General features: G+C 33.6%; 1 protein-coding gene across 1 annotated transcript in view; it reads right to left on the bottom strand.

Moving 5' to 3' along the window:
* Positions 1 to 16585, bottom strand: part of LOC143243781 (copine-8-like) — a 59895-nt gene that overhangs the window by 29909 nt on the left and 13401 nt on the right. Inside the window, exons 3-5 of the mRNA XM_076487436.1 lie at positions 8253 to 8356; positions 7543 to 7582; positions 295 to 371 (exon numbers count right to left, since the gene is read on the bottom strand). Coding sequence (XP_076343551.1) covers positions 295 to 371; positions 7543 to 7582; positions 8253 to 8356 — 221 coding nt within the window. The remainder of the gene's footprint in view (positions 1 to 294; positions 372 to 7542; positions 7583 to 8252; positions 8357 to 16585) is intronic.

Genomic DNA, 16585 nt, shown 5'->3' with positions numbered 1-16585 from the left:
TCTTTCACTCTGAATATTCAAACATTAGTAATATTTGTCCATGAGCAGGTAAAATTCATATCACTGACAAATACCAAATAAAAGTTATATAATAATCCACATAAAATGTGCATTATATTGATTCATTACCATCACAACAAGCATGTTTGGTTTTGAACTTAGAGTATAAAGCTACATGAGGGCTATCTTCGCAACAAGCGTGTGAAAAATACAAAACTGAGAAATAAAGTAATAAAAGAACTGTGGAAGTATACAAAAGTCAAGAGTAAATTATGAGTAATTATAAATACTTACCGAAGATTCCTTCGAAACTGGGTTCCTTGACAAGACACTATTTCTCCTAAAGTGCATTCCACCTTACCTAAGAAATCCTACAGCCAGCAAATATTAGAAAACAGAGGTACATGTTAAACTTAAGTTACATAAAAAATATTTTCTGATTCAGCATGTGCTTACTGAAGGTTCCCTTGAAAGTTAACATTTTCCATAACTGATAATGTATTTCTGATACTCATCTCTGCATAATAATTTGCTAGCTTCAGTGAAAAGTTTTTGTGCATGTGCCAAGCCATCAACAGATATCTTATCATCAGTATATTTAATAACATGTACATACTGTTAGACAAGATCACATCATAGCACCCAACACCACCAACAATAGCAGGGCAACACATCATACTAGTGCAATACAAGCCAAAACTCAATTTTGACAAGGAAAGTAGACACACCAGAGTTGGAGAGGTAAAGTGGATAATTCTGTGGAGAGATATGTATTTATGTGAAATAGGTAGGGTGACTTAACTTAGACCAGGGTAGTCATCTTTCCATAGGACAAGAACCCAGAGTAAAGCAAGAGAAAGTCTTGAAATGTGTTACCCATTAGTATGTGTGGGTGAGGACCTAGTGGGAACAGCAGTGAGAGACTCGAGACACAGTACTAGTGGTTAAGAAACGTTCTTAGAAAATAACTTCTTGCTTTTTGTCAAAGTGTCACAATGGCAGTAGAAACATGAAGGATGGTCAAACACTCTACATTACCCAAAGGGTTTTGTAGGTCATGGTGCACATGTAATAACTTTTAACCAAATTACATCCAAACTTTATTTAAAATACTTTGTTATCAATGTATACCTAAAAACTTGGCATCAAAACATAATTACTAAATCAAATTTTAATATAAATTTTAAGTTCTCAACTTCATAAGAAAATGTTTACAAAACTCCTTAAACTTCCCAAATATGAAAATTGTGACAATTGTTCTCTAGGCCTCTTCTCTTTTCTAATTTATTTACCCACTTCATCCAGAAGTATGGAATTTAATTGGAGTTACTCAATATAATATAGTCATTACTCAAGAAAAGCAAAATATTTATTGCTTACAACCTTAATTGTTTATAATGCCATAAACTAGAAAATCAGGTCCACTTGTCACATCCATTCTTTTAAAAATTTGCAATAATTTTCTCACGTTTAATATATTATTTATAACTAATAGAAAGACAAAACTGTAACCTAACAAATGATATATTATGCACATCTTTTACTGTACAGAGAATTGTCTACTTCACTTTCAGTTCAAACTTTATTCCCATACAAAAATATTAACAAGATTAGTTTAATTTTTTTAATGACTCTTATTGCCTATTTAGAAAGCAAAAAAAAAAAAAGATAGTTATAGGCATTGTCTGTTTTTGTGTGTTATTAATCTATATTCTAAGATGCATTATTTAATTAAATAAACAATATTAAGTGCAGTAGTACCAATAGCATAAAAATAGGCTTAAATTTCTTTGACAATCAACAGCATATATAAAGAGACGGGTATATATTACAATAGTTTTTGTTTTTCACATGTAAAAATTAGAAGTTTCTTAGATAAAATTATGAAAATAATAAAAATAAAAAATTCTTCATAAGGTATGCTTAATACATTAATGTGAACTGCACGTTCACTGAGCCATTTACAATTTGTATAGCAGGATTATTAGTTAGACATGATTCAAAGGTAAAAAAAAAATCATTTAAGAATAAATAAATGTATAATGCTGCAAGCTTTAAACTATTAAATATAAATAATTGTGGTTTTCTGTTAAAATTTTCTGTCATTCCCAAAAGATAAATGATAATTTTATTTCTTAACTTTTTATGGTGGTTACAAGATCAATCATATTAACCAATCCCTTAAGTTGTACTACAGAAAACAACAGATAAAATACAGTTTTTCTGAAAAAATGTTCAGTATTTATTTTGAAGGTTTTTGGTACTATAAAAATAAAATTTGAAAATTTTCAAATAAAGAAAAGTATTTTTAATTTTAACATGAAAAAATCACTTTGCACTAAGAACAGTTAACACCCTGACTCTATATAAATACATACAAAGTTTTAATAAAAATATTTAATTAAGAATTCTGATTTTTTTTAAATCAACAAAACACTTTTAATTTTTGTGAAAGTCTGCCAAACTTCTTAAGATAAATTAAATACTTATAAGATCTATACCACTATGGTTATATTGTGGCTACAAGAAACCTTAATAATAGAATTAAGGTGTTGTTGAAATACGTATGTAAAACTATACAGTATGCAAGAACATTTGGCAATGAAATATAGGGAATAAATATTTAGAAGTATAAGACTGTTCAGAGATGAATCATCCAAGACCTGCTTCTCACAACAACCCTCAAGAATGTTCAAGTTCTTAATATTTGGAATGACCTGTTTTAGCATGCTATGTTTGTATCCTTATAATATTTTTCAAAGTGTTTATCTACTCAATCTCATACTGATGATAAACTCTTCATATCAACTCCTCTCCCGAGCAACTTGCCCTTTCAACAAGAAGAGATTAGTAAAGAGAGAAGCAAGTGTAAATGTTAAGGAAAAGTGTCCCAGGGAATTGCTGCATGAGGAGGTTGTGTAAAACTCCCATTAATTGACGAGTATGGTCTGATGGCTATAAACAACATATACTAGCTTATTACACATTACTACAATGGCTTGGCATGAGCACAAAAATATTTTGTCAATATAATTTCTGTTTATTCTTTAGAGGAGTGTGTATGATATTTAAAATTAAACTGATTTTTAAACAGGAGCTTACCTCTTGTTCCAAAAGATTATACTGCTGTTTTGATAAAATCAGTATTTACATATCAAGTTGTCTTCCTACCTCTGAAACACTGAAAGCTTTTCCTTGTTAAGCTAGATGTCAACAAAACACAACTAAAACTTTTCAATTGTCTTTTATGCATTACACAGCATGCATCACTTTTCCATAATTATCAACTTTCCCACCTCCATGTGACTTATTGTGCAAGCATGAAAGGATCTTGCATAAGCTCTGCTTTCCCACCATAATCTATATTTTGTTGAAAGTTGCTGTTGTGATAAAATTCTTGCTGCAAGGAGGCAAGACAGACAGCATTTCAGAGGCAAATACCTCTTTGAAATTAACTTTAATTCTAAAAATGTAAAATTGAAATCAGGTGGATATTGTACTTTTTGTACACTAAAAATATACTTCAAATCAATACTTACCTCCACTCACATATTTTGCTATTTTTGTTTGGTGTTGCTTTCATTATGCAGAAAAATGTTTTGCATGCCACAATCTTTGCACTCCTATTACACCAAGATTACTGTGGTTACAATGCATCTTATGTGCAAATTATCATGTGACAACCCTCCACCAACAGGAGTTTGACAAAACCTCATAACATTTGTGGCTCTTTCAACCAAATTCTACCAAACTATAGTTTAGGCAGAAAAAAAAAAAAGTATCAGTTTTCACTGGGGAATGATGGGTGTGAAGTGCAAATATATTTTTGGTATAGGAAAATTACAGTTTCTGATGTTACACATTACCTCACATTACACATTAGCTGGAATCCCACACTGAATGGGTGGAGAAACTGATGCAAAGGATATAAAGAAGTACCCTCTCAAAGTGTTCAAAGAATACCTATACAGATGACCTTCTTAATGAAAAAATTATCAGTGGGAGACAGCATCACTTTTGTACCATGTATACTCTTCTTCCAATGTGCAAAGAGGTGTTGCTTACACAAGAAGAAAAAGGGAGAGGCACAACCAAAATGGAAAGAAATAAGTAGAATTGAAATCCAAAACACATTAGAACATATCCTCAGTCTCAAAGAAGACAGGTTGTAGATGCATCCTCTACACAGAATTGTACAGGGTAAGAGATCCCAGGATGAAGAGGGTTGCCAAGGGAGGATGAGACAGAAATCATGGCAGGAACTGTGCAGGCATTGTAACAACAAAGAACCAACAAGTCAGATATACAAGTGTTTATAGGCCAAAAGGAGAGGAAAATACATCATAAGGAACAAGTGAAACAAATAACACAAGGAAATAGGGTGGACAGAGCTAAAGTAAGGGAAGGGATTACCACATTAACATCCCTATCTGGAATACCAGGTTGATAGATTCAGAAGGAAAGAACATGCAAGAGAAAAACCCTGTAAAAACAATATAGATGGAAAGGATGGGATAAGGATGCCCAATAACCTGAAATCTAAGAGACTGAAGATCCCTTGTCAAAAAGCCATGCGAGAAACTCAAAGACACCAGCTACAATAGGACAAGCAGCAAAAAATCCTCAAATCAGGGTCTACATATGAAGACTGTCCATCTATGCTGATACATAATCAGGAGGAAGAATGAATGGAATAAGCCAAATGAAAGGGAACATGGTAAAGGACACTACATCTACTCACCAAGAACCAGACAAACACTAGGTATGATGATGGAAGATATGAAGTGCAGAAAGCAGAACTGGTGACTGGCATTGAAAAAGGAGGTCAGGTAATAAGGGAAGTGGGACACCCAGAGTTAACAAGGAAACCATGTTTGAGTTGACCAGTTGAAAGTGATCAGAATAACCTGACCCAGAGTGGTATGGATAAAGGAAGGTGTGACACTCATCCTGGCTAAAGCACCTATAGCTAAAGCTTGAGGACCAAAATAGAAGAGTAACAAAGGTATCTCTATGAGAAAACAACATATATAGGAAAGCCACCTGAAAATAAGAGGATAAAGGGATCACTTTATCAGGAAAGCATGTCAGTGTGGGAGAGACAATCCACCACAAGGTTGAAAACACCCAAGACATGACATGCAATCAAACAAATGTGCTGTGCACAGACTCCACATACAAGGCCCAAGGTACAAAACAGAGGTATCTCAAGTAGATGCCACAGTGGTAAATGATGTAAGCCACCACCAATGAATTTTTAGAATGGATCATGACAAGACAATGTCTGAAAATGGAGAAAAAAATAAATCAATGACCCAGATCTTCCTGATGCTTGACTTACCTAAAAGGGATGCATCCATAATCAGACCAGGAAGATGAAGCAAGACTAATTGTAGCATCTCAAGAAGTAGGGACAGGCAATGGTTAAGAACTGGAAGGATAAGAAACCAAAATCAGTCCAATATATGATTCTGACTGTGATAAATGGATAAACATATGTAATAGGGTAGATCAATGTTGGACATATGCCACCCAAGACTTCAATGACTCAGGACCTGTATCAAAGACAAAATGACTTAAAACAGAGCTATATGCAAATCCCCAAGAGAAGAAGCAAGAAAACAGGTGTGAGATAAAACATCATGGACCTCAAAAGTTCCAACAAACACCAGATATACCATGTTTGCAAAGCTAGAGCCAAAGACAACAAATGAGCCAATGTGGAAGTAAAGAGGGAGAGGATGTCCCAAGAAAATCTCTTAGCACTTTCATGAAAAGCCTCAAACAGGAAACAAATAGTACAACGACATCTCCAAAGAGATAATTACACCAAACAGTTGTTGGTCAAGATATGGATGGACAGCCCTATAGAAAGGTCATACTGAATGGAATCCCATGGAGGTATAAGGCACACAAACACCATCATCCAATTAAGAGGCATAATGGTCAGCAAAAACTTGAATGTCAAAAAATGGGGAAAAAGAAATTGGTGAATTGCAGCCATGAAATGATGAAAGACTTGAGATATAAGAAAGAGAAGCAGAAGACATAGAAGACATAACTTCACATGCATGAAAAATGCATGGATAACTGACCAGAATTTCCAGGAAGTGTGTGCAAACACACAGAAAAATCAGAATGTGTGAACAGTTAAACAAAACCTTATCAGCCTGCCTGGGTTCTACATTTTCAGGAGAAAATGGAGCAAGTCTCAGAAATAAAGGTGGACTCATGTAATGTTCATTCTCTCCACAAAGAAAGCCTAACATATATCCCACTGGGTCACCAGCACTTGAATTCTGTGTTAAAGTGTCTGGAGAATTCCAGTCATCTGAAATGATGACATCAGCAATCATGTAGCAGACAAGAAAAGCAACCAGAATAAGGATAAGTGCATTGGACTGCCATCAAATTCCTCAAGTATAGTAAGTAATTTGAAACCACTTTGACAATTAAGTCAACCTAAAGCACTAATCAAGATAAAAGAAAAAGAAAGATGTCTAAGTGCAAATGCTGCCCAGCAAGAAGTGAGAGTTTGGTAAATGCTCTTAAAGGGTGTCACATGCATCAAGCGAGTGTTTTGTGCTCCTACTGGTGGAATAGTGTCACATAATTATCTGGGTAAGACACATGTTGTAATCATTTATTCCAATAGAGGAGGACAGAGAAGCCTTGTGGCATGTGTAATAAAGTTTGAATATAGAGAGCAGCACTAAATGGAAATAGCTAATCTAGTGAGTGGTAGGAAATACCATATTGAAATCTCCTTTATATATATAATACTCATAAAAATCTGATGAAAATAATATATTTAAAAGCAATCAGTCACTTTTTAGTGACTGCTAAACAGTTTTTTTTACAATTTCTACCACAAAATATGAAAAAGAAACCAACGATTATGCTGATGTGTAAAAAAATTTGAATTTTGAAATACATGTAATTAAATTGCAACTAGTTTATAAGTTTATAACTAAAAACATTTATTGAAACTTTCTATTATACTTAATCTTTGAATAACATGCTACAGACTGATGTTTCCTTTAAATACAGTTACATTTATAAGTATCTAAAAAATCAAATATTTTAATAGAGGTCTGGCTTAAAGACATCAGCTAATTTTAATAGAATTTTTTAACTGACTTAACGTAAAACTAAACTTTTAAATGTTTTAACAAATCCCTTACCCCTTTATCCAGTTCTAAAACAAACACTGAAAAAAAAAGTATAATGTTAAACTTATGAGAGAAAGTGGAAAAAAGAAGGTGTACAATAATTATAGCGAATGAAATTCAGTGATTAGAGAATACCTAGAAAGAATGGCATTTGGTGAATGATGGAAGTCCTATGTGATGTAGAAAGGAAACAGAATGCAAAGGTGAATGATGGAAAATGTAAATATCAAGGAAAAAATATCACGTAGACATAAAAATGTATAATTTCAGTATAAAAACATTTTCCTCTATTTTTACTAACCAACCAAATTACATATGTTGTATTACAACAAACCTTAGATTAAGGAATAAGTAAAAAGTACCAACTCACATGTGTCTGTAATCTGGGACTGGCAGAATCGATGTCATAGCTTAAAAAATGTCACATAGAAACTTTAGAAAATTAATACACAAAATAACATAAAACTTATGACTAGCAATATCTAAATAGGCAAGAATCACAGAAATGTTTAATGTAACGCTTTTTACATGTGCCGTATTCCTGGAAATATGTTTTAACTGATTCCCATCAGATGTATTGAAGGCTAGCAATTAATAATAGTTTAAAGAGAAGAAGGGCAGATAATAGCTTCCTGGAAAATAAAAAATGGGCTTAACTTGGAAGCAGGATTTAAGGAACAGCCTTAAATGATCTCTTGTTACAATATTTAGAACACACACTACCCTGTAGGGTAGAGAGTGCCTCCAAAAATTGAATGTGAATGTGTCATATACACTGTATAGCTTGCAAAAATCCATGTGCACATTTACAGCAGCTGCAGTCAATGAGTTATATACAAAATAATAATGAAAACAGATTTTATGTATAAAAAATGACTAATTACACACCTTTTGCAATTTACTACATCTTCAAAAATTACTTTAACCCAATTCATGCAATATTAGTCATTAATAGTGAGCAGAAACTAAGGAATGCCCTAAACAAATTTCAGGCTTTGAATGGTTAGAGGAGCTAACTCAGAATATAGATCCTGAGAAAATAAAATAAATCTTAAAGGTTAGGTCTAAAACTGTACTTACATTTCAAATCTGAGCTTCTGAACTTCCTCAAATCGATAATCAATAACAAACTTTTTAACAAAGTCAGGATTCAAAGTATCTTTGATCATTTCTGTTCTTCCAAACTATAAACAGTTTAAGTTTTAATGGCATGCAACCAGCTACCTAAAACTTATTACCACTTTCAAATATCTAAGTACTATATCTGTAGAATGTATCATATGTGTGATATATATATTACACATTTAATAAAATATTTTAGCAATTAGAATAATGAACTAAAATGAAAGCTTCTGCTTGTATTTAAATCATATATTACACATGGTAATAAAACTATATTTTGCAATGCAGTAATAAAAACCATATATGCTACACACAGTAATACAAGCTATATATGTTACAGTAATAAAAAAATATACATCTTAGACACAGTAATAAATAATTAAACATGAGCTATACACATATAACTGTCACAAAGTGTGAGCAGTGAAACTACATGGTAAGTTCATTATTGGTTAAAAACATTATTACCAAAATTATGAAGTCAAATAAATTGTAAAGTAAGCTGTTAATTAACAAGATGGAGCCAGTCATTCATATGGTATTGCTGTGGTTACTTCCTTCTTCACTGTGCCTGCTAACAGTGATAGGTTTATTATTTTAGTGAGGTTCATAAGAAGTAGGTTTAAGGTTTTTTAAGAATTATGCTCTTTACCATATTATGTCTGGAGGCTGTGTATTTATGTTAATTTCTAAACCCCCTAGGGCTACTTTTCTGTTGAACATCTTGATTTGGTCTGACAGTATGTTACTGTGTATGTATTATTGGCTGGATTGGTTGGTTGGTTGGTTGGTTGGTTGGTTTGGCATTTTATGGCACAAAGCAACTAGGCTATCTGCACCAAACATCTGGTAAAAAGTAAAATTAAAGTAAAACTATTAAAATTCATAAAAAAGGAATCAAGGTAAACCAAAACAAAGTTTAATTTTTGAATTAAAAACATAAATAGCATTAAATCCAATTTCATATCCAGTTTACAGCAGTAACAGAAAAACTACAGTAATACAAGTTGTAAAGGACTTTCTGTAGCATAACTGTAATTATCATAACTTGCCAGGATGACTAACGGGCAAGTTCAAACATCAGTGTTAGTCACCTGATGTTGGTCTTTCCAGTCCTGCTTTCGAGTTATTTGATGTCACTGCCATTTTCAGAAAGTAAAGTGATACAAGTTTTAAAATACTTTTTATAGCATAATTTTAATTATTATAACTCACCAGGATGACTAAAGGGTAAGTTCAAACATCAGCATCAGACACCTGAAGTTAGCCTTTCCAGTTCTGGTTTCTAATTTCATATCAAACTAGTTGTACTGTAATTCTTAAAAAGGAATTATATTTTTAAAAAATCTAATTTATAAATTTAAAACTTAAATAGCACTAAAAAGGTTAATGGCTTTTAAAGAATTAAAAACATTTCTAAGGTGGACAGTGTCACCATTACCAATGAGACTGTCCAATGTTATGGATAAACCTTGGGACAAAACATGCTTAAAATGGTGCTGTTGATGAGAGTCGTAACGACGGCAAGACAGTAAAATGTGGTTTATTGTGACCTGAGTGTCACACAGACAACACATTGGTGCATCAGTCCCAAATAAAAGAAAACGATGAGTTAAAAAACTGTGACCAATGAGTAGTCTAGTTAAGACAATTTCCTCTTTCTGATCCTTGTCTTTCGACTCTTGTCCTATATAACTTTGGAACTGGTGGTAGAAGAGATGCTGGTTGTGAATTTAATTCAAGATTCCTTCTAGCTTTGATGTCTTACCCACCAAGCATGTGTGTGAGCCTGCTGGAAAACGATATCGTTCAAGAGTGTGGGATACCTATGAAAAGTATTCCAGGCCCATTTTTTAGCATTCCATGCCATGTGGCAGGCAGGATTCCACCACGGATGAGGAAAGTGTGGAAAACATGTCCAGGTTTCAGGAATACATAGAGCAGCTGCCTGTATAATACAGTCAGTCACTGCTGCCACACAGTCATCTGTTGACAGCTTACAGACAATGGCAGGATCAAGTTCTGTAAGAGCAGTGAAAGAGGGCCAGTTGGCTTGGTCCAGCTTCCACCAGGGCATGCAGGTCATGTGGCATCAACCACAGCTAGTCTCTCTCAAAATTGAAGGAAAATGATCAATGCCTCATGGGTTATTGTTAATCCTCCATGAAAAGTGGGAGAATAGTAAAGGGGAGCAAATAGAGAGATCAATAGCAATAAAGGGCTGTCTAGGTGCATGAAAAATAAGTATAAGAACTAGTATTGAAAGGAGAAAGGTTGTGATCTGAGAGAATATGCTCTACAGAGCAACCTCCCCCCATCAATATCAGTACCTCTCCAAAGGGGATTATGTCCATTAAAGTCCTCCAGGATTAAAAAAGGGGGATGGCAACTGTTCAGCAAGAGCATCAAGGCCTGATTGATCATAAGTTTCTTCAGGAGACAGGTAGAGAAAACAAACAGTAATGGCACAACCCAGGGAAACAGTGATGGCTACGGCCTCCAAGGGTGTATCGAGTAGCAAAGACAGGGTGGGCACATGCTGATCAACCAACAGTGCCACCCCTCCATGTACTTGACCATTGTATAACCTGTCATTTCTGTACAAGGAAAATTGCTGAAAGGTGACTGGATCAGCAGGTTTCAGAAATGTTTCTTATAAGAAAAAACATACAGGATGGTAGGAAGCAATCAGTGCTTTGATGTCATCCAGATTAGAATTAAATCTTGACAATTCCATTGTATTAAAGTGACCATTTTTATGTGTAGGCAAATTGGATGGAGAGCCCTTCTGTTTTTGACCATGTCTTTTTTCTTTATTTTCTCTCTTCAAGGAAGGTTTTGTCAACCTCCATGGGTCCTATCCTGGGTTGACTGTGTAGGTCTCTTTCATTGGAAGAGGATTTAAACAACTGAGGGCATGAACAAATGATCGTTTTGCATCTTGGGGCAGGAGAAAAAGATGCCTGTGCCTAAAACCAAAGGAAGTGGATCTTGGGATTTGCTGGAATGAACGTTAGGGACAGAGATGGGTGTTAACATTGAATCATCAACTTTTTTAACCATGGAGGTCAAAAGACTTTTCATATGGTTTGAGAATGATTCTTTTGGAGGCACAGAGGTATCCATCTGCACTCCTGCTGTAGTAGTGGAACAAAGTGCAGCAGCATATGTCCAAGATGAAGTGGTAGACAGTAATTTTTGTGTCATTAAGTACATGCATGTTATTATTCTAAAGAAGATTGTGTGGTTCCCTTCCTCTTTGTGTGCAGTACAATAACTATGAAAGTCTATGTGTTGTGGGTTGTGGTGTTCTGGTCATACATTGTTACATTGTTTGTATCTATATTTTTTAGAGGATGAAAAATATACTGCTACTGTAGGTGTTGCTATTGAATTGTTTAGGTTTGTATTACAGCAAAGGATTTCAGTTGTTTCAGATTTGAAGTTTTCTTCTATTGATATAATGTTGGTAATGTTGTTTTTGAAAAACATAGCAATGCCTTTGTTAGTTTATGTTTATCAGAAGGAGTAGAATTTGAATCTAGGGATATTTATACTTTGGGTTTCTTCAGCTAGTATTAATGATATTATTATGATGTCAGCTTTGACATCACTTTTCATATTATAATTTCAAATTTCTTGGTTTGAAGATCTCTATGACAATTATTGTATAATATAGTTAGCATCTCTGAATGTTGCATTTGTTGTATTTGGTGTTGAATTACAAGTGAGATGTAATGTGGTTTGTTATATAGTGTCAAAGTATTGTTTTACTGATGTATTAGTTACTGCCACGTGATGACTGATGGAAGTTTACAGAGTTCAATGAAACAGATAGTGAGTTTATTGTGTATTCTATGGTGTTTGTGTTGTTTTTGTTGGGAATGTTAAGTTTGGTTTTCTGTTTGTCCATTTGCAATGTAAGTATGTTGATGTTATTTGTGATGGTATATAGTGAGGGGTGTCAAGTGGTGCTGATGCAGTTTGGAGTGGGTCAGTGTTTATGGTGTGGCATTTGAGTCAGATGGTATATTTGAGTGACAGGCACTGTTGTCAAGTTAGGGGTTGGTATTGTATGCAGGGTGCTAGTATTTGCATTTCTGTATAGCACCCAATCCTTTATAAGTTGCAGCCTAGAGCACACACTATAACTAGCAGCATGGGTACCTTGGCAATTAGCACATTATACCCATTCTCTACCATTTGGGCACTATACTACTTCTTATTATCCAGTGCACTTAGCACATCCAAGAGAAGCAGTGCATTATGTTTGGTTGTGCTCAAACTTTTGGTTTTTTGAAACATTGCAGTATTTGTTTGGCTAATGTCTTTGCTGATTCAGTATGTATTTGTTGAAAAACAGTGAGCAGCCATCTTTTAAAGGTTTAATGGGTTGTTCCACTGCTGCTTTAATCAAAGGCTTGTTATTTTGTTTTAACTAGGTTCTTTTTTTATGGATTTATAACTTGGTATTTTGAGTTTAAAAGTGATTTTGTTGTCATTGATGTCAAAGTCAACACCTTTAATGATAATGGCAGGTTGAAGGTTAATGTTGGTTTATATGCAAAAACGGCTCGTTTGGGTTGAGAAAATATTTTACATAGAAGAGCGAACAACGTTTCGACCTTCTATGTAAAATATTTTCTCAACCCAAACGAGCCGTTTTTGCATATAAATTTCTCAACAAGTGGGTTTCTCGACATCACTGATTAATATTGGTTTGTATGTGGCTTTACCTTCAAAAGCTATGTAAGAGTTCTTGGACGTATTTTTACTCACTAGCACTGAGTACTGTCTTTTCTTCTTCAATGTGGTGAAACCCTCTTTGTCAATTGTTGGCAGTGGTTCATGGTTAGATTCTAATGAAGAGTTGGTGTCTGTAGGGTTGTTGGTTATGGTCAGAGGCATTGTCCTTAGTTGTATCCAGCAAGGTAGCAAGTTCTTCATTTATCATGGGTGGACCACCTGCACATTAGTTATCACACTAGGTTTTCCTTTAACTGGCATCCTTGCGGTCATTGTTTTCTTGTCTTAATAAGGATCAAGAGCTATTAATCCTAAAATGTGAGAGATAAAAAGGTTAGATAACCCACATTTCTCCCTTCTACTTTTCATGTTTATTCTCAGGTGGATTTTGATTTCCTCAATTATCCTACTGGATAATAATAATGGTTGGATAATTAACCATATGGTTCTTTGTTATTTGGTGTGTACTTATCCCTTTTCTTCCCATTTCTTCATTTATTAGATTCTTTCTTCCAGTCATGATCTTTCTCCCATTACCTTCACTGGTTGGGTTCATCAGCTGATCTGTTAATCATATTCTTCATTAGATGGGGTTCCATATCAATGTGTCCAAATATCCTGCCATCACATTTGCCACCTTGCACACTTTTTGGCTAATCACTTCTGTCGTCTTAGGAGAATACCGTTAAGGCAGAGATGTGGACAATCCTTCACACCTTTATCACACTATATCTACATAATTTGGCTATTTCTTCCTCGTTGGACTATAGACTACCTCCAGTAGCTGTCCTTTGCACCTCTTACTGTCATTGACTTGATAAGTTTGCTTTCTTTTTTATCTTACTTTTACAGGGCCCTTTCATGTCATGCAGGATCCAACTCAGTGGCAAATTTTGCCCACAAATACATACTTCTCTAAACAATGTATAGTACAGAACCATCATGGCTTGATATGGCACAAACCTGCTTGAAGTACACATTACAGGATTCAAACAGATCCTAAAAAGTGCCAGAATTTGACATAATGAAAGTTAAGTACTGAAAAACCAATAATTTTCTGGGAGAGATCCTGAAAAGTTCACAAAAAAAGTTATGAATAAAATTATAACTGTCTGCTGTCATAAATCATTTAACTTACACTTGTGCTGTTACATACATTACTACTATATCTAATCTCTGTAGTATGTATTGTATGATGTAGTATTAGTTACTGCAGAATATCTTATTGTAATTTCTTCTGTGGGAATGCCCATTACAAATAACTAATTCCTGTTACAGCAGCATATAATATAGAAATCTCAGATTTCTTCAGTAAATTTCATCTACATTGTATTCGTATAAAATTAAATAAAACAGCTGCATAGAAGAATGATGTAATATATCTGTAAAGGTAGAGGTTTATTCAGTTTTGGAGAAACTTGGGACAAGATTAAGATACTTTCTTTAACCACTTTACTGCATATTTGTTTTGTGTAAAAAAAAAAAAAGAGACAGAGAGATAAAGAAATAAGAGTATATGAAAAGAAAGAGCCAGAAAAATTTAAATTCAGTCCAGCATGTCATGAGATGTATGTTTGTGCTGGTTAACTGTCACCAGACTGCAATAAAATCAAACTATGCGCACTGTTAAATGTGTATAAAAGACTGACACTGAGAATATGGAAGAGTCTGTAGTCAATAGTAGTATGGAGAGTGGAAAACAAACCTCCAATGAATTGTGCAAAAAGTTCCATGTGGGGATTCTTTCCAACAACTTCTAATACAGTACAAATGACTGACTACCAGTAACACACATGGTACAAACTGAATAGATAATTTTGGCATTTTGTATTTTCATAAATGAGCTGAAGACTAATTAGGCAAAGAAAAAACTGTGTGTATTAAACATTTCACATGATGATTTTCATGTTAGAATGAGAGGTATCAAAAGGTACAACTTAAATATAGTTAGTGTGATTAATAAAACAAAGAAAAAAAGCCAGTGTTTGAAGCAAGATTCATCATCATAAGTCCTCACACTTGAGTGGAGATTAAAGAATTTTACCAAGATACAGTGTGAATAAATCCTAAGTAAAGAATATTAAAGTGACTAGTACATCAGCTTTTTCTGTTTTATTAAAGATTTGCAGTGAATACGAGTATCATAAACAAAATTATAAATGCTGTTTATCTCTCTTTGTACTTGAAAGGTTTAATATCATGACAAGAGAGTCTCCTTGTTTTAGTGATAACTGTATATTTACAATATGTTATCTGTTAATTTCTTGGTCATTTATATATATATATATATACTGAGATATTTTTATCCTTTGCCTTGGTAGCTTTTGATGACTTACACTATGCATTATTATCTATACACTGAGAATAAAGTCAAGGGTTTGGTTGAAGTCAATATTGGTTAGGGGCTATTTGCAAAATGTATTCTGTTTCCTCTACCATTATTAATATTACTTGTAAGTATTGTACTTATAACAGTGTGCACTTGATAAAAATCAGGGGTAATTTCTTATTTTACTGTGTCATCTGGTGCTTTTTGTTCCTTGTATGTTTCGATAAAAACAAATAAGACAAGAAACTTCCATAAAATTCAATATGATAACTGAATGTTTGATTTTGAAGTTTTATTTGGTAATATTAAAAGAACAATATTTTTATTATCTTTCTTCTTCCTTGGGTTGTGTGTGTATGATTTTAAGTTGTGTTATTTTGGTGATATTTATGTAAATGTTTAACAGTTATGTTATAGGAAATGAGAACACAACTTTTAAAACAAATAAATAAAAGCCTAACCTCTTTCTAATGATTTTAACGTATTTCTGTTAATTATCTTATAAACTATATAACAGGTCTAGTAATCTTGTAGTGTACCAAGACCCAGATTTAGACTACAGTTTATATTCATGTCTCAGGTCCAATAATCTTGTAGTGTATCAAGACCCAAGTTTAGACTACCATATATATTCCAAGTCTCAGTTCTAATAATATTTTAGTGTACTACATCCCAAGTTTAATACTGCAGTTTGTATTTATTTTTAAAAGTATGGATCAGTTCATGTTTTATATCTATTAAGTGCTTTGTTACAATAAAAATAGAATATATGTCATTCTTGGATTAGTTTATATACATGCATTTTAATTAATGAAATATATTTATGGAGTTCTCTCTCTTCCCCTTCAAGAATCAACTGTCTAATTCTCAAGTAAAAAAGCATTGCATCCTGCACAACAAACAGTGGGCAGAAATACTGCAGACTCTGAAAAACATCACCTCTACCTACTATTAAAAATGTTTAGAGGATAATTCTAAACTTTGCCAACTAATGTTTTATAATAGTGCAAATGATTGATGTTATGCCTGTGGGTATATAAAATGATTATTCCCTGTACATTTTTTAACTTCTTGTTGAAAAAAAAAAAGTAGAAATGACTGTTCTTTCCTAGTCTTTGAGGCTTTAAACAAGAAATTGCAATTAACGCAGATTGGTTTGCACATGAAACTCCTGGACAGTCTCCCAAACAAGGTGGCTATCAGTTACATGGATTCA

Source organism: Tachypleus tridentatus, chromosome 1 (genome assembly GCF_004210375.1).
Source record: "Tachypleus tridentatus isolate NWPU-2018 chromosome 1, ASM421037v1, whole genome shotgun sequence".
Classification (NCBI taxonomy): domain Eukaryota; kingdom Metazoa; phylum Arthropoda; class Merostomata; order Xiphosura; family Limulidae; genus Tachypleus; species Tachypleus tridentatus.
Note: the sequence above shows the minus strand (reverse complement) of the source record. Positions and strands in the feature narration are given on the sequence as shown.